Raw genomic sequence first — 19,332 nt, forward strand, 5'->3', positions numbered from 1 at the left:
AGCAATGTAAAAAATGCTTTGTCAATGTGGAAGACCTGTTCACAAATATCATAGAACAGCTATAGCTGCAATGGCTTCGATGCCAAGGTGATAATAGTAGTAACAAGTCTCCCCATGACTTATCCCTCAATTATCAGCTTCAAATGTATTTTGTAAATGCAACCATTTTTCTCCAAACATTAGCTTATGAGCTCTGAAAATAGAAACATTTTCATCTCAAATACACGCTTTTAGTTTTTTATTATACCTACAATAATTCACTCAAGCAAAAGCTTCTAATTTAGTAGACTGAACTGCACACAAGAGATCTACTTTTAGGTAGTTAGAGCTACTAATAGCTCACAAACTAATCAATCAAATCTTTATTTGATGGGTAATTAAAACCATTCAAATGATTTTTTAAACATTCATACGTCGTCTGCATTTGAACTGACACCAAAACAATCCTAAGAATTAAGTACAATATGCAAATATTTAAAGATCTGATCACAAATAGAGTCGCTAAAAATTCCAGCAATCATTAACAATTTGTACCAAGAAAACAGTGCAAAATTACAAGGTAAAGTGGCTAATGCAAAATTTTTAAAAATGAGTGCGCAATTCAGGACATTTCCCAAAAAATTACATTAAAATACAATTAAAAAATCATATATAAAGTGCAGAGGACATCAAATTAATTAGTTCGATTGATACTTGTGGTCAAATTATATCAGAGACTAAATATGAAGGGGGGGTCCAGATTGCACATGCTCCATGCAAAATGAAACTTATGTTGTGCAATTCAATTCTTCCAGAGTTGTTTGCCACTCAAGTTGAACTTCAACCTTGCCCATGAGTTCCACAAAAAGGGCAATGGGCCTGCTGTCCTTGTCTGCCCTGAAAGCAATGTTTAACAAAAAACACATCTTTCTCATTTAAAGCAGGGACAAGTGCTTAAGTCATGAAACAAGGATAACAAGGACAAAAATTACAAGCTATTTTTACGTGTGTATTTTCATCTTTAGGCCACTTCTCTAAGGTACATCCATAGTCTTAAACTTGAGCTTGGAAATTCTCAACAGAGGCAATGTTAGATAAAAGTAGGGTTTCATCTCAACTTAGGTTGTAACTACATGTAGATTATGAGCTACTGATTCTAATTTATGGAGATTATCATTTACTTAGTGTTTTCACCAACTTTCCTAAAAGGCATGTGAGGGTCTCATATGAAATATTCAGGTTCCATGGATGGTTTATTTGAAGTTCTGCTAAGTCTTCCGCACCGCCTCCTGCCACGGCGACGTAAGCAACAAACAGATCTTTGCCCAGGTTAAGCTCCAGGCGTCAGCTTCCTTTAATTTGGACCAATGTTCAATAAGGTGGCCCCCTGTGCCAATGTTTTTTTCGATGAGACCAAATTCTAGTCGTACCTGGGAGTCTCTTGTGGAATCTGGAAGTCTAAAGACTTGACAAAAAAGTTTTGATTGATACTTATTTAACCAGCTCCGAATTTGTTAGGGAATGCTTCAGGCTCATACGCTAATGAGGGCAAAGATGTAGCTTTTATAACGTATCATAATAGTACTAGTGAGGGGCCTGTCATACTATTTGTTCTTTTGCAAAGTCCTGCTGAAATCCCTACAGCCTGTTTTTGCAAAGTTTTCAAGTGAAGACAAGTTCCAGAAAACAGGAACTTAATGCCTAAATACTTATATGAATTAACCTCATCAATCATATGATCCCCTAATTACCAGAACCTTGAGAACCGCTTGAGAATCCTTGAGAAGATGATCATTTTTATTTTTCCTGGATTTATTTCTAATCCATTGATCTTACAATAAGAGGACAGATTATTGAGAGAGCATTGAAGCCCAACCACAGAGAAATCTAGCAGTGCTGTACCATCAGCATATTGAATAATATTCAATGATAGACCATTAGGTCTTGGAAGAAAGGCTTTTGAATTTTTCAAAGCTGATTCAATGTCAGCAGTAAATACATTAAAAGGGACGGGGGGAAAAACACAGCACTGTTTTAGCCCTTTGTCTAGAAGGTGTCTTTTGGACAGAGTGCTGGCCCTACCCTTTTCGACTTGGGCCCAATTTATTGGTATATAGGGCGATGATGGAATTCAATATTTTTGCTGGAAGACCATAATTGCTCAGCTTCTGAGCATAACTTAGCCCTGTCAATGCTATCAAAAGCTTTTTTGTAATCAACAAATCATGCATGTAAAACTTGTTTTGTTGGCCTGGACTTTATACAGTAAAAAAGCCAAGTGCCATGATGTTGTCAAAGGTTCCAGAGTTCTTCCAGAACCCTGTCTGAATCCAGAGTATTATATTTGCCCAGTTGTATAGATCTTGCAGGATCAGTGAGGCAAAGAATTTGGCATCCACATCGAGCAGGTCTATCAACCTGTAGTTCTCTGGGTTGTCCCTACTTCAGTTTTGAAGTATAGGTACTTTATGGGCCCATACCGCAATGAAGGAACCACACTAGTTAAGAGACTATTATTAAAGATGATGCTCATTGCATTGGACCAAATTTGCATATCGTCATTAAAAATTGCAGTGGGTAGGCCGTTTGGCCCTGGGGCGCAATTACCCCTTCCCCTTAGCAATAATCTTCTCCATGGCAAATAAGAGTGATCCCAGAGATGCTCAAGCATGCCCACAAATGCCCTGAACGGATTGTTGTTAGAGAATCTTTAAATGGTGTTGAAGGTTGTTCTTGGGTCTCCGTATGGGATCTATACAACTGAGTAACATAGGTCTTCCATGTACTGCTATTCAACTGATTTTCTCTCGGTGGTTGTATCGAGGCTGTAAGAGTTCACTCACTCCAAAACTGGCAGCTTCTATTTGGTGCGGAACCCTTTAGAAAAAAGATCCAAACTGGTTTGTTTGCAGTTTGCTCTGCTTCCCAAGGTAGCTTTTTATAATGTTCCCTTAATTGATAAGTTCAGACTATCACTGATCAGCGCATTGCCTTGGCGATAGATATGACTAGTTCAGCTGCCTTCAGCTTTTCATTGCAGAGACTGATTGTATACCAAAATGTCACAATTAAAGGGAGTGGTTGAACCACTATCCTGTTTACACATCAATGCCCTTAGTTCCAGGCATAGGCCAGGCATTGCTCTGACCAAGTTGCCAGGCTAAAGGGCTTTTCAACAGCTATTGTATTTAGATAGTTTAAGCATTCCTCTCCATGCTGATTGAATAGAGGCACTGATAAAAATGTGTAGTCCAGTACAGCACAGCACTAGGTTTGGAAGCAACGTTGTAAATGCTGCAGGTTGATCCATGCTGTGCCAACTGTTCAAAGAACGTAATAAGAGTTCATGAAAGGCTTCAACTAAAGTATCTCATTTAGGATAGCAACATTGCAGATGGAAAAAATGAGGCGGGATGTTCCATATTATGTCTATCTGCCTTGCAGATTCCAATTTGTCACAAAAAGTACACACATTCAAATTTAAGTCACCACTAACAGGTATTTCAGCATGTAGGCTAGCCATGATGATTTCATAAAGATGGTTAATTAAGTAATCTCCTTTGGTTTGAAGACATTTTTTATCTGGGTTTAACTATAAAGTAAACAAGAGTAGGTTCTGATGGCACTTATTTGAGAATTCAATTGAAATCCTCAAAATCCATGATTTATCTGATCTTATCCGCTGTAGCTTACAGTTCAAAGAGTTGACAAAGTATGGCTAATATCCTGTTGATCGACCTTTAGAAGCCCTTTTATATATGAGGCTAGTGAAGGATTTATACCCTATCAATGCAAAACAATCACTTAGATAAGATCAAATTATATTTCATATTCGTTAGCATCCTTCTGTACTTTAATTTGTTCCAACAGTTGATATTCCATGAGCAAAGCCTTATACATTTAATTTTGGTGTAAGGGAGATAATCCTATTTCGACATTCGTATGCTCAGACGCATGATTTCACTGCCGTGGGGCTACTTTTCGAGTTTGGTTGGATTACCCCAAAGTCGTCAGGACCAGTCTTTCTGCCCTTGAACGACAGATGATTTTATCACCGTACAGTGTTGACTGCCTTGATTTCTCATATTTACACTGATCTTTTCGATACAGGCCTATTAAATCTCATTTGACGGATGCAACCCCCCCCCACCCCGAGTTAATAAAGTACTCACATTGTAATCGTGGGCAGGCTCAGCCACTAACCTGGGGATCTTGCTGATTTTGTATTTCTTTTATGGACATACTTAACAGGAAATGTATTATATGAACTGACAGTTTTAAAGGTTACATGATATTTCTGGTTCAAGAAGCATGATTTCTATTCCCCATTTATCAAATGTCTCTTAGATCCAATATGGCGAGAGATGCCTCCTTGCATTCCAGGTGTCAGCTTAGCTGTCTCATTGGCCTCACTAGCCTGCTTAAAAAATAAAAGTCACTGTACCGATTGTCTGAGCTGACAACAGAAAGTCAGTAGGTAAAGTCTTCAGTAACTTAGTTCTGTTATGGTAATCTTAGCGTCCCCCAACTTGTATAGTAGCTTAAGCAGAACTACTGCTTGATGGGGTGTGTCGGATTCTTTTTGCAGCAACTGCATCCCAGAGTAAGTATGGTATTGATCGCCCAATGAAACCTTGGGAGCTAGTTCTAGCTTTGTGAGTACTCTACTTGTGTAATTAGAGCACCCTTCTACAAGACATTCCTTATCAACTACAGGAGGGTTTGGAGCTCCAACAGAAAAGCAGACTGAATCCATTGTATGCCCACTGCACTGATTAACTGTGGGTTTCTTATGATGAATATTATGGTGCACAACAGATGTGCAGATGTGTGATATTTCATTGTAGGGAAGTACCATCTTTCTTGGCATGTTACCCCCAATTTTACATGTATGTCAGTATGTTTTTGCCTGTCTCGCTGGGATCCTGCTAGCCAGGACCCCAGTGCTCATAGTTTGTGGCCTAAATGTGTATGCCTGTGTAGTGCCTAACTGTGTCACTGAGGATCTGCTAATCATAACCTCAGTGCTCATGCTCTCTCTGCCTTTAAATTTGCCACTATAGGCTAGTGACTACATTTACCAATTTCAATTGGCATACTGGACCCCCCCCCTTATAAGTCCCTAGTATATGGTACCTAGGTACCCAGGGCACTGGGGTTCCAGGAGATCCATATGGGCTGCAGCATTTCTTTTGCCACCCATAGGGAGCTCAGACAAACCCTTACACAGGACTGCCATTGCAGCCTGCGTGAAATAACACAAACGTTATTTCACAGCCATTTTCACTGCACTTAAGTAAATTATAAGTCACCTATATGTCTAACCTTCACTTGCTGAAGGTTAGGTGCAAACTTACTAAGTGTGAGGGCACCCTTGCACTAGCAAAGGTGCCCCCACATAGTTCAGGGCCATTTCCCCGGACTTTGTGAGTGCGGGGATCCCATTACACACGTGCACTACATATAGGTCAATACCTATATGTAGCTTCACAATGATTACTCCGAATATGGCCATGTAACATGTCTAAGATCATGGCATTGTCCCCCCCCATTCCAAATCTGTTATTGGGGAGCCAATTCCATGCATCCTGTTGGCTCCACTATGGACCCCCTGTACTGCCAAACCAGCTCTCTAAGGCTTGCACTGAAGCTACAGCTGCTGCAACCTCACAGACAGGGCTGTGCCCTCCTGGGGTTTGGGCAGCCCAGTCCCAGGAAGGCAGGTCAAATCATTTCCTCTGAGAGCAGGGTGTTACACCCTCTCCCTTTCGAAATAGGTGTTAAAGGCTGGGGAGGGGCCTGTGCTGGAGAATCCTGCAGCTGCATGACACCTATTTGAGGCCCTGGCTGAGTGCTTGCTTCTTTGTTACCAAGCTGCAAGCTGCACTGGAGAGCCTGCCTGGTTCTCCGGACAACACAGCTTTTGATTCTGGGTCGATCTAGCTGGTTGTTTAGAAAACCTGGAGAGCCTGCATGGTTCTCCGAAAAACACAGCTTTTGATTCTTGGTCGATCTAGCTGGCTATTTAGAAAATAATCGATACAGCTTCTCTTGCTCTCTTGATGCAAGTTCTGCATTAATTTCCTCAGCCCCCATAAAGTTTGTTTGACAGGAATGAAAAAAATTAATCTTTGATGTTTAGGTCCTTTGTAGTATTTACTTGTTCTAAGTTCTCGGCTGGTTGTCGCCCACATTTTTCCACAGTAGAGACACTGTTTACGTAATGATAAATGTTGCACAGCATTTTTTTGTTCTCCATCTGGTTGTTGTTGCTCTACCACAATTGGTGCCATATGACTGATTTGTTTTACACTTGAATCAGTACTGGCAGCCTGCAGCCTTTGAGGTTTTACTGTAACATTGTACGGCGGGTTAGAAGACCGCCCATCTTTTCCTGAGACCATATCTCTTTGCAAGATGAACTGTGCTGACATCCAAGGTGGAGTACTATATACTTCTGCAGTAGTAATAACTATATTAGCTTGTGTGCGTATGTTGGTCCCTTTTGAACGCCCACTTGCCCGATGAGCCTGCTGACATGGTTTTGTTTCTATAAATTCCTCTAGAATTCATTTTAATATAGTAGGGAACTCCTCATAATTGGATATAATAGCTTGCTACGACTAAGGGCATACCAGTTGGAGTGCTGGCAAGGTAGCATGAGCTTTGCTAATATTGTATTCAATCCATGAAGTTTTACACCAGTCCCCTTTACTAACAGTTGCAGGCTTTGAATGGACACAGTTGCTTTTCCATGATCAAATTTGGCCTACAAAAGGGCTGAAATCATCACATTCAATGCAGCTGAACGCTCATACCAGTTAGCAGAATAATTTTTTGGTGTCTTGTGTTACATTAATGTAAGTCTATGGTTGCGTTAAGTAATTCCATAGTTCATTAATACTAAGCTCTATACTTTCTTTATCTGAGACGTAATGGGGCTCCTATTAGTTTCCAAGTTGGATGCCCCTGCTTTTTTTTCTGACTGAAATTGACGACGATGCCAAAAAGGCTGTTCACCTCTGCACTTCGGTCACCATGTAGGTTTGAAGAAGGAAGGTAAAGAATGACCTACAGGGAATGTTGGCTGACTTCTGTTAATGTTTAAATCAGGCCAAATCTGGGATCTGGTAGACTAACTTCCTATAGGTAATATATATGGCTTTGTCTTTTTTTTATGATTATTATTAAAAAGGGATGCTTTTTATGTTTGACCGTTGTTCCATCTCCATTTGTATGCTTGCCTCTGCTCCTTAAGGCCTTTGATTTATGGATGCTCAGTATATTAGGCGTCATTATTTTATAGCAATGGTAAAATTGTGAAACTCTGAGGCGTGGATGCGATAATTTGTTTACACAATCCTCCTGATTGGTGCCACCGTTACCTAAATCCTATATTTCGGCCTAGTTGGCCTCACCTCTGCCTTTTGGTGTGCCCGAACATCTGCTCCTTCATGCAAGGTGCTACTGGAGGCTGTTAGGGGGCCCGATGACCAGCAGTTAACACTTGACTCGCACCGCCACTCCGTCATACCCACGTGGGCGGCTCCTCAGTCCTCAATCCCCCAAACCAACGCCCAGGGGCATAAATCGGGAAAACAGTCCACCACAGAAGGAGCGCTGGGGCCTGCAGCCCAAGATAAGAAAGGGTGCAAGAAGCCGGGGGAACAGCAAGCAGGTAGCCACCACCAGACAGTGCACATCTGTGGGTGAAAGACTGTATGCAATTAGCACTCTGTATGCTCTGTTATCGACTCAGCTAATTGCTTCTTTAAACTAACTTGCTGTAAAACTGTCTTTAAAAAAATCGAAATGCAGTAAACACAGATGAGGCCTGGACCCATGTTGGTAAAGCAGAGTAAAACAAGAACTGATGGTGAGCTACTTGTGGAGAATCCTGATCTGGAAGGAGCGCTGGTAACAAATTAAAGCAATCTCTGTGCCCTTCTAGTTGTATCAACCCATCATATTCAGGTTATTTTGAACGTTTCGCATCATTAGGCTTTTTTAACATGTTAGTCAAGAAAGCCTTTAGCAGGTATTTCAGTAGAAATTACCGTGAGTGTCTCAGCACATGCATGATTTTTGCCATGCCTAGATTAAAACAATTTCTGTATCCAAAAGATAAAAAGTATAATCTGCTGAATTACCCACTGGGCGAGGACACTAAGCCTCACTGCTACAAGTGACCCACGGTTGCCACAGCTCATCAGCACACCCCATATTAAGGTCTCTGGCTTCCTCAGACACCGAATAGTCCATTGTCTGCTTTTTACTCCTTTCACAATTTATGTCAAAAGGTCTTCTAGCTTTGGACATGACCAAAATTAATGCATGAAGTAACCTGCACTCCCATGGGGTCTCCAGCATGTGTGTGATCCCATTCTACGAACAGGACCTACAAATGAAGAACCGAGTGCCTCGATATATGGATAACCAAGTCTAAGCTTTACACTGCACTACTGAAAGTGATGCAGAAAATCTTCATACCACCTTTGGGAATAGAATGTTCGGGCAAATGTACAATCCATTCCACAGCAAACACAAAAGAACACATTTTTATCAGAAAGGATAATCTGTAATTTACAGGTTACATTTACAATTCCAAGCACATTGTTCATCTCAAAATCACAAGCAATGTGCTATAAATATCGCGTTTCTAAATTCCGCATGCTTACAAAGTATGGCATAGGCAGTTTGGCAAGCCCAAATGTTACCTTAAAACGATCAATATGTTTCAAATCATCAAGATAATACTCTTCGATTGCATGCGGCTTGCCTTCAACCTCGAACACATAAGCTGGCAACAATCTATTATGAACTGGAACTGCAAAGTAATCTGCAAACTCCTTGCAATTGATTGTTGCTGACATAAGGATTACCTGTTAAAGAACAATAACCGCCAAATGCATCAATACGTTGTATAGGAAGTTTAATATTGTTCACATTTAAATGAGTATAACACTGGAACAAACGTTTAGTACAAAAGCAGCCAAGAATTAATCTTAGACGTTCTTACATTTGTTATAATAACAGTTGACGTGTGAATAAATACTCACAAGAATGACATGAATTCCATTTTCAATCTTCATCTCAAACATGGAAATACCAAATATGGGATAGAGAAAAGTGACCTGTTCATTTTTTACACACACTTACTTACATCTTCTTTAGAATCTACAGAAAAATAATGTCATTTCAAAATAATAAATGGCGCAAAAGCTAAAAACGGGTTAACTCCAAAATGTACAAATTAAGAACCACTGCAGGCACATAAGCAGTTTTCAAAAAATATAACTTCAAGAGTAAAGATATGTTTACAGCTGGTTTACTTTTCTGTATATCTGAAATGAGAACAAGCCTTTTTCTTGAGCTAGTTTCCTTCTTGGCAATTATGTAAGTGCTATCAAACAGCTGAACAGCCAATCATTTCACCCATGTATTGGCCATGCATCATTTTCAACTGGCTAGATGATGTAGGTATTTTAGGTGCCCTTTCCGCAAATTTCCAATTAGATTTTTCCATTAAAGCAGTCAAAGAAAAAGTACAATTAAGTGAACATTGGAAATAGAGTGCTGCCATTTAGTTGCAAACACCTTATTCTAACCCCAAGTCCACTTAGCAGCCATTTCCCGCTTCAGGCGATTTCCCACATTACCATTACTATGATCGACCAGGCTCATTAAACAATTTCTCAAGGGATTTTTCAGAACATTCCCACGGGATAGGCCTCCTCCACTCTGGCAGCTCAACAATGTACTCTCACATCTCATGAAGGATCCCTTTGAGCATATCCACAAAGTAGATATCAAATTTATCTTCTGGAAGGTGGGTCTCCTCCTGGCCATAACCTCACACAGAAGAGTTAGAGAAATACAGTCTCTCCCCATCCAGGAACCTTCCCTCCAATTCAGGGATGATAGGGTTATTCACGGCACGAATCCTAAATTAATTCTTAAAGTCCCATAAGACTTTCACCTCAATGAACCTGTGGTTCTCAAGCCCTTTTTTCCGGACCCTAAGACACCAGCAGCTGAAAGAGTGATACACTCTTTAGATGTCAAAAGACTCTTAAAGTTCTATTTGGAAAATAACGAAGCACTTTTGAAAAATCGAATCAAATATTTGTTGCATGCAGAGCTCAGAGAAAAGGCTATCCTCTCCCAAAGCATCTGTGGATGAATTTCCAACGCCATTCAATTCTGTCACCAGAGGGCTGGCAGACCATTACGCACAACTGTGCATGCTCATCCTATGAGAACTGTCTCTACTTCTATGGTGCTGTTTGCCGGTGTGTCCCTCTCAGAAATTTGCTGGGCAGCAACCTGGAAGAATATACACACCTTTACTGCTTGGAGTCTACAGCTCACAGTGATGCAGCAGTGGGGCAAGCAGTGTTACGACATGTTTTCCAGTGAAGGTGAACTGCACCTTTGTTGTTCCTACCATCCTCTTACCGGTTAAGCACATTTTGCTTTGTATTTTTATTTATATGTATATAGTTTCTTCCTCAGTGGATATACTTTGGATTCTGTGCTTGTCAAATGCTGTTCAATTGGGTTCAGGGGTCTCTAACCAGAGGGTAAGTTGTAACTGATACACCGGTGATATAAATATAGCCCAGGGAGATTTGGATCAGCATTATAAAGACAATTTTATTTATACAAAGGATTAAATGTAAGGGTAACACCCTTACAGGAGACCATTTGTACAGGTACATAACATTCAGGCAAACGAAGTGGCAAAACCATAGAAAATCTATTAACAATTTCCTTTTAGATCACAACACTTTTGTACCCATTATTCAATTCCATATATACACAAGGGTCAGAGGGTTCTAGTCATCAACGTTTCAATCCACATAAATGTAAGGATCATCATCAGGAGGATACAATGCATGCCTCGCAACACAGAACTAGACCAGATGCGGATACCTGTATGAGGAAACAAAAAGTCAAAAAGCAAGAAATTAAGGGAAGAGAAAGAAAAAAAAAAGAAAAGGTATTTTTTTAGGCATTTTAGATAATATAGTGTTTGAACAAGTGAACTGCCATGTAAACGACCTCCATGCTTGGGTCATTGTGATGTCAAGAAATGGCACAAAATCACAAACAAAGAGGCAGTGGTGACGGTGAAATAAGAACAAAAGAACCCAAAAGTGACGATACAAAGCTAATTAACATGAGTAATGAAACCAAGAGCTGCATAGGTTGGCTACTGAAAGAAGTGAAGAATGTCAGAAACAGATACCAACCGATCTAATGTATAATTATTAAGTGCCAGATATCAGGTCATTCTGATGTACAGTGTCTATTCCCGTGTGGCGACTGCCAAGGGAAGGAGAAGAGTCTTACCGCAAATAACGGGCAATGCCAAAGTGAGAATCCGAAAATAACATTCAATGTATTGAAAAAGTATTGAAGTAACCAATGCAATAACCAATTACAGTGACAAGGTCTTCGGTGAGGTGACATGGATGGAATCTCACCACGGGTACGTGTGTATGCCATCTCAGCCTGGCTATAGGAACTTGAATGCTAAGGACAATGCCTGAGTAGAATTCAATTGGTAACGTCCAAAGTGCTGAAATGTAATGAGAAATTCATTGCAATAACCAGTTAATGTGACAAAGTCGCATGAGAAGAGGTGTCCATTGAATCTTACTGCAAGGAAGTGCGAAAGGGTCGTGGAAAACAATTGTGGTCATTTCTTAATGGTGCATATAAAACTCACCTTCACAACTGAAGGACAGATGCTACAATCATGCCCATAACAAAACTAATGTTGTGCACCAATTACCTAATAGGAGATTATATCCATAGCAAAACTAATTTCATGCACCAATTACCTAATAGGAGAGAATAAAGGGCAGTGAGCCATAGAAACGAAAAGGGACAGAGAGCCATTAGAACAGGGGGTCAATCTTCCAAGCGATAATATACATCAATAATCATCAGAATTTAGACAACCAATATTATTCAATGAATGATTTCACACACCCAGCAAAGGTAAATGTAAAGGTATGAGCAATTAGACAAAAACAAAATCATTCAATCAATGATGTTAAGACTACACAATGTGAAACCCACCAAAAGGTGCAGTTGAGAACAATAATTTGCAATGTTCCTCAAGTAAAAAGATCCATACAAATAATTGGGTATAATGCAGTGTGCCGGGAACAAGCAATGTGGACTACACCAAACAATCCCCCCTATTTCCACGAGTCTACTGTTGATCACGATAAAGTACACCAATTCATCATAACAGTACTTGGCAGACAAAAGTGAGCACAGGGCTAAACAAAAATCTGAAAATAATCAAGGCAAAAACAGCAGGGCACTGAATATTAGTTCAACCAGGTGAGCTAGTCGCCTATGCAAACTATAAAACAAATATACATATACAGTCCCTTCAGTGGTCATCGATGCATTGCAGTTAAACCAGGGCTGCCCAATCCTCCATTTTATTCAGTCCACTGTGGAGGCTGTCAGTCCTAAGGATCCACTTGAGTTGTTCTTTTTCAAAAGAGTAGAAATGTCACCACCGCATTCTAGCATTTTTACCACATCAATTACCTGACAACAAAGGTCATCCTCAGTATAATCTAATGCCTCAAAATGTTCCATCAGTGGTGCATTGATAACCTTGCACCTCAAGCGACTTCTGTGTTGGCATATTCTTATCCTTATTTTCTGTTTTTTCCGACCAATGTACACAGGTTCACAAGGGAAAGTTATGGCATAAATAACATTGGCTGTATTACAATTAGTAAAAGGGGTCAATGTGACCTTCACATTCTGTAAACAAACTCTTTTGCCCAAAGATCAGGATGATGACTTGAATATTCTAGCAATATGTTTCTTTTTGATGGCTTACGATATAAGGAAGTATAGCATACACCCTCCTGGGTTTTAATCATGAGGTCCAGAAATGGGATCTCTTCCCTGATCTGTTGTGAAGCACATTTGAGCCCATTAGAGTTCATGGCATTTAACCATCAAACAAATGTGGGAAGTGCGTTTGGAGTACCTCTCCAGATCAGAAAAATATCAGTGTATCTATTCCAAACCATTTCATCATCATGGAATGGATTTTTGTCCAGAAAAGATGGTCTGAGTCTCCAGATTATCCATGAAGATGATGGGACAATTTGGGGCATAAACTGCTCCCACAGATGTTCCCTCAATCTGTTGAAAGAAATCCTTTTCAAACAAGTAAACATTCCAGGTGAGTGTAAGGTAACATCAGCACACCAGGCAGTGCCAAATTTAGACAGGTTTTATGACACTGCTATGATTGAGTTCAGTGGTGCTACCTGTGGCACTTAAGAGTTGCTGCTTTAAAAAAAATTATTGGACTCTGCTTCAAGAGGGCAACCGGAACAGATTGAGCTCCTGTGATCTGTCCCCAATCCTTGCTGCAGCTCCCTGTCGGAGATCACCTAACGGTGAGCAGGCTTGTGGTGGCAGACATGGACAGCCCCAAGGAATACTCCTCAGTTTAGATGCTTGCCAGTGAGCCCACAGGTAAAGATGTTGACTGGCGGTTGTGAGGTCTGGAACTCGGTGGACCCGTTCTGGGGTTGAGGTGCAGAGCCACACTAAGAGGACCTGGAAAGCCTAGAGGAATCACAGCTGACTTAAAGATATCCAGACTGACAGACCTGCATAAAGGGGAAGCACTGAGGCCCTGTGTGAGCAGCTGGGAAGGCTGCAGACAGCACTGGACCACGTGTCGCTGTGTAAGAGCCACGAGGGAGATCACTTGACCCTTCTCCCCCTTTCCTGCCCCCCACCTCCCCTGTCCTGGGAGAAAACTGAAGAGTGGAGGTGCCCGAAATATGCTGGACTCCCACCTGCAAACATTTTGAAGACCGAGATCACATGGTCTCAGTTTGATCAAAAGTGGGGGGGATTAAAATCCTGACTATCAGACGGACAGCTTTCGCACAAGCAATTAACTGAACTAAGAAAGTGCAACATCACTAGGGGAGAGCAGGGGAGAAACATGTGGGGCGCACCTCAGGAGGGGATTTGGCGAATGCTGGTGGTAACACCATATCCTCCAACATCTCTGGTAAGAGGTGTGTGCCACAAAACCTTATGGTGGCCAATTAAAAATTAAAAAATATCATAGCTCTGTGCCAAAGAAATAGTGGTTAGCACGTAGTATGGGCAGGAGACGGAAGGAAAAGTTTGGTAAATATGGCACAAAATTACATACTGCCACTGATTAACCTGAAGATCCACCCCAACTCTTGAAGAGAGATCTGAAGGAAGTTTGTGAGAGGGAATCCAGGACAAATGATTTACACTATTTATCGACAAAACTATCGGCAACCTATATGTTGGAAATGTGGCAGAAAAAAATGTGAATACCCATACTTATCCTTGCTACCCAACCCTCATTTATGTTTGCGGTTATTAAAATTTTGTGTGGCTTTTAATCTGCTGTTTTTAAATCAGGAAAAATCTTATGTTTCCTGCATGAGGATGATATTTGTAAATGTGATTTCGGGTTTAAACATTTTAATGTGCACTTATTGACTGTTTATATTTTTTTTTTTAGGTAATAGGTTTATCTTAAAACCAACATTTTTAAAGTATAAGATTTATCATCATGGTGAAGCAATTACACATCTTTTAAATCTGCAATTGTTCGATGTTGTATGCAATTTGGGAAGGTTTATAAAGGTCATTCTTGCTTAAATGTGTGAATTGCTGCTGATTAGCTTGCTTTAAGTACTGCTGCAGCATGTTGTATGCATTGGTCTTATAGACTATGCTCTAAATCAACTTATTGTTCCTATTACTGTGGCCAAATTCTAAAGACAGCCTACAGGTATGACTGCATCTGCCAGTAGGGCATAAATGACATTGGTGGATGGCTTATGTCCCTGTCAATACAAAGAAGTGACCAACACAATAAGGCATGTAATTTACGTTGGGTCTCCAAACAAGTGACTGGCTCAACAATGTCGGCAGCAAAACGTATTGGAACCTTGACAAAGGAAGAGTTAACGGCCTGCCTTGCCTAGTTGAAATCAGACATGCCCGGAAAACATGCCTGAGTTGCGCAATGAGCTGCGTAAGGAAATAACACACAAAAGGACCAATATAATAACATTAGATCAAGGACACGAAAATACAGAAGCACAACAGAAAAAAAACTTGGAAATAGATCAGCAAACCACCCCCATAACTTTCCATATGGAGTCGCATCTCAAATGGCTCAGTTCCACATGAGAAGATTTGGAACATATCCAGACAAGACCGTGCCTGCATCAAAAACCTTGCAGAAGCACTGAAAGAACAAATATAGTGGTATGCTTCCCTCTAAAATAAAAGATTATGGTCAGAGCAAGGGAGCATACGTTGTTTCACATCAAAGGCAGCAATATTTCTCTATTCCACAGCCACTATACTACAGTGTCGCAGGGACTGTTGAAAAGTAATACAAGAGCTGACCAGTAAGCAGATCAAATACGGATGCCTGCTCACGGATTGCGTGCAATTCAAATGCAATTCCAATAAAACAATCCAGTCACCAAGAGAGGGCCTTAAACTGCTTAGGCCGGGGAAAGAGATGAGGAGAGTTCGGATTCAGTCAGTCAGTCAAATAACTTTACACGCTGCAGTTCTGCAGCTTAAAAAACACAAATAAATACAAATTCAATGCAAATACATTTATAAAACAAGACAGTTAAATCGGCATATGAAACCAACTCATCCAACTTGTATACAAAGAGGTAACAGGCACAGAGCCCATAATATACAGAGAACGGCACTAATAACAGCCCAATCCAGCAGAAAAACCAATACATCTGCAGACATTGCCTTAGGCACAGCGGCCTTTATAATATTTAACATTTTTAAATCTGCCAAACATAAGAGGCCACCACACAACATACCAAAGGGCTATGCAACTATTGTAAAAATAGCAGGGCGGGTCTGCACTGTCTGAACTTAAAATACTTTAAATAGTGGCAATAAAAATGTCCTTCTTGGTGTCTGATATCAAATGCAAAAAAGCATAATATGTAGGAATGTCTGGGTCGAAATTCCATCACACAGTCAAGAGGTCAGGTCCAATAAGATGCACAGATTAGCTGGGTATTCCTCCATAAGGGTTAATAAATTCAAATGGAATCTTATGAGAACAAAATGATGTTGTCTACTCTGGATGAGAGATAAGTAGTATTGAAGGCTCTCATGAATGTTGACCAAGTTAAACATACTCACCGTTGATTTATGTTTATCCAACTCCTATATTTTTGCCTTATAGAGAAATATTTGTGTTAAGATAGCCTTTTTGATATGGAGACAGAAATCTGGTGAACCAAATAAATCCAGGAGCACTATCGCCTCACAGACAGGTAGGGATATCAAGAGCAGCATACAATCTAAGACAGCCTTTTAATACCAATGTGTAAAGGACAGTTTCGACCTTTATCCCGATAGAATACCAGAGTAACAAAGGTGCAAGTTTAATTCTATCAGCTAAAATAAGGCATCCCCAGTACAGCATGGCATATGGCATTGGCACAACTGCATGGGACTGCAAATACATTTTTCATTAAGTTATTTTCAACCTGTTGAATCCAAGGATGCTTGCCATGCACCAAATACCAGCCCTACATGTAGCGATAGCCAAACTTTTACTTGCATAAATATTTAGTAGCTGATTCACAGGCTTGGCGTCCAGCTTATTTTTTTGCAGAATCCATGCAGACCAAAGATTGATTTCTCAAAAGCCGCTATCCTATTTAACAGAATAGGTTTCCAAATGTGTCAGCTGTCAAACAGGATACCTAAATAGGTGAAAGAAACCACATCCGTAACCGTAACATTGTTGATAAAGTGGAAGAGTCTTTTCACCAATCTGGCCCACATATCATGGTAAAGGTTTTGCTCTCATTCACCCTTAAATCCAAGTCACACATAAAAGCAATCTAATCAATTGAACTCTTAAGTCATCTCCCTGTTCTAGCCACTAGGACTTCATCATCAGCATATTAAAGAACGGGGAGAAGATGAGCTCCTAAAAACGGTATTTTCTTTGCTCCAGTCCTTAAACTTAAAACGTTTTCCACTGTTAGTTTACAGGGAAAACAAAAAATGGGCAAAAACACAAGCCTGCCTTATGCCCCTTCTTATCTTAAACTAATCAGTACATTTACCCTCCCTGCCAAAGCTAATAGATGCAGTGGCATCATCATTAAGTTACCTAATAAAGGTGGTAATACACCACTAAATCATTCCTACTGGACCACAGCTTGGGGTGGGATACAGCAACATGCTGCTGTAAGGTCCATAAAAGCAAGAAAAATAGTGGCCTTCTTAGAGGACAAGTATTTATCTATTAGGCGGCTCATATTGAGGCCTTGATCCAACATGGCCGGACCTTTTTTAAAACCATACTGGTTATCTGTTAAAGTATTGTTTGCAGCTGTCCAATCCTCTAGTCTGTGCAGCAGGATTTGGCCCAGGACCGTAACTGTGGAATCTAGCAGAGAGAAAGGCTTATAGTTCTTAGGCTAGGATTTACCTCCCTTTTTATAGATCGGTACAAGAACAGAGGAATTCCATGCTTGAAGTAGGCCACCCCTAGCAACAGCATTAAAAAGATTGGCAAGCAAGGGGGCCCAAAGGGCGTGACAATATAGAAACACAACTAGAGGAACCCCATTAAGCCCTGGGGCCTTACCCCTACTGCTTTCTCTTCAAGCACCTTGGAACCCCTGCTAGGTCGAGCAGCAGAGGGTTAGTCACCATTACAGACTTTCTTTCAACTTCTTCAACTGGGCCAGACTGATTTGAATATATGTTGAAAAGTATTCTATCCATTTAGATTCCTGAATATAGATTCCAGTTGTGGGGTCAGAAGAATCCCTAAAGTATGGGGCATTTATCAATTTCAAGGAGGATCTTTTTGAAGGCTAGCCGTCTGAAGCACTTGACAAGCCTCCTCTAACTGTTTTCCTCTTGGCAGGCAAGGCTGCCTTGCAGTGTGCACATGCCTCCCTTATTGATGCCAACACTCTTTGCTTAACATGCAGGGCCCTACGTAGGCCTTGAGGGCTTTAATACAAGGATTATAGAACCAACCACACTTTATCTGTTTTTGTGTTTCTTTCACAAGTTAGTGATTGCCTGATTATAGTCATAATTTCAGAGAAGACTGATTTAATCCCTGGTGCCTCTGCTTGGATATCCATACATTCTGCTACCTCTGCATGCTTATGTTGAATGATAGAGGAAAGGAAATTAATATGATCCACTTTTTCCCCACTTGATGGAAAAGCCATTTTTCGTGCTAATATTGGGTTAAATCCTACTTTAGTCAAGGGTTTAAACAAACCCTTTTACCTCACCTTCACTGTAAGGGCCACATGGGCACAATGCTCAGTAAAACTGGTCTCAAATACTATTACAGAGATTTCCTGAGATTCAAATATAGTCAATAACTGACTTACAAACATTGCTCAAAAATGTAGGGGCTAAAATCCCTTAATCTCCCCAATCATTAACAGCAATAGATTTAATTTAACCAAAATATTATTTAATGCATTCCCATATTCCTCGAGTCTAAAATGGACTAGAGGCTCCTCATTGATGTCCATGATCCCACAGACTAGTTTGGCGTGTGAAGTATAGTGGTAGGCATTAAAATCACTCACACATCACACGCAGGGGTTTAAGGTGTTCGTTAAGTATACTCTGGAGAACCATATCCAAAGCCCCCCAACACCTGGGATCTTTTTGCATAAAAGCTGTTACTGCTAAAATTGATTAGAACCAAATCCTAATCTTCCCATAGATCAAGCACCAGTAAATGAAAAAAGGTCATTATATAACCTAACCACCTTTCCAGAGGAAGTGTTATTGATGTAGGTGGCTAGTCCTCCCTTTGCCCTCAAGCACATGATGGCATTGCGGGGTACAGTATGCCATATACACCCATCAATACAGTTTTCTTGGGCCTCCCATGTTTCATGAACGCATATAACATCTTGCAAAAAATTCCCTCCATTCGTCTAGGGCCAACTTTTTCCTTGGCCCTGCAATATCTCAGGAAAGAATCCCAACTTTATCAAAATTGCTGATGTTACCACTAATATTAGTCTGATTTGGGGTCCTCAGGAGTGGAATCTCTAGTCTTGCTAGGGGTAGTCTCAGGGGCTAAACAGCTGTCTCTAGTGGTGCTGTCTGCAGAGAGGTGAATTGTAACTCCATGCTGTTTACAGGGAGTCAATCCTGCTCAGTCAAATCAGTCAAGCACCCAAAGCAATTGCCCCTCCTCCAATCATAATCAGGTGGCAGGACGATATTTTCAGGGATAGACCAGAAAGT

General features: G+C 40.6%; 2 protein-coding genes across 2 annotated transcripts in view; one reads left to right on the plus strand and one right to left on the minus strand.

Annotated features, from left to right (window-relative positions):
* Positions 1–19,332, minus strand: part of TDRD9 (tudor domain containing 9) — a 2,107,755-nt gene that overhangs the window by 1,564,735 nt on the left and 523,688 nt on the right. The window contains exon 7 of the mRNA XM_069207577.1: positions 8,697–8,861. Within this exon, the coding sequence (XP_069063678.1) occupies positions 8,697–8,861 (165 nt within the window). The remainder of the gene's footprint in view (positions 1–8,696; positions 8,862–19,332) is intronic.
* Positions 1–19,332, plus strand: part of RD3L (RD3 like) — a 661,792-nt gene that overhangs the window by 215,038 nt on the left and 427,422 nt on the right. The gene's annotated exons all lie outside the window — the stretch shown is intronic.

Source organism: Pleurodeles waltl, chromosome 9, assembly GCF_031143425.1.
Source record: "Pleurodeles waltl isolate 20211129_DDA chromosome 9, aPleWal1.hap1.20221129, whole genome shotgun sequence".
Taxonomy (NCBI): Eukaryota; Metazoa; Chordata; class Amphibia; order Caudata; family Salamandridae; genus Pleurodeles; species Pleurodeles waltl.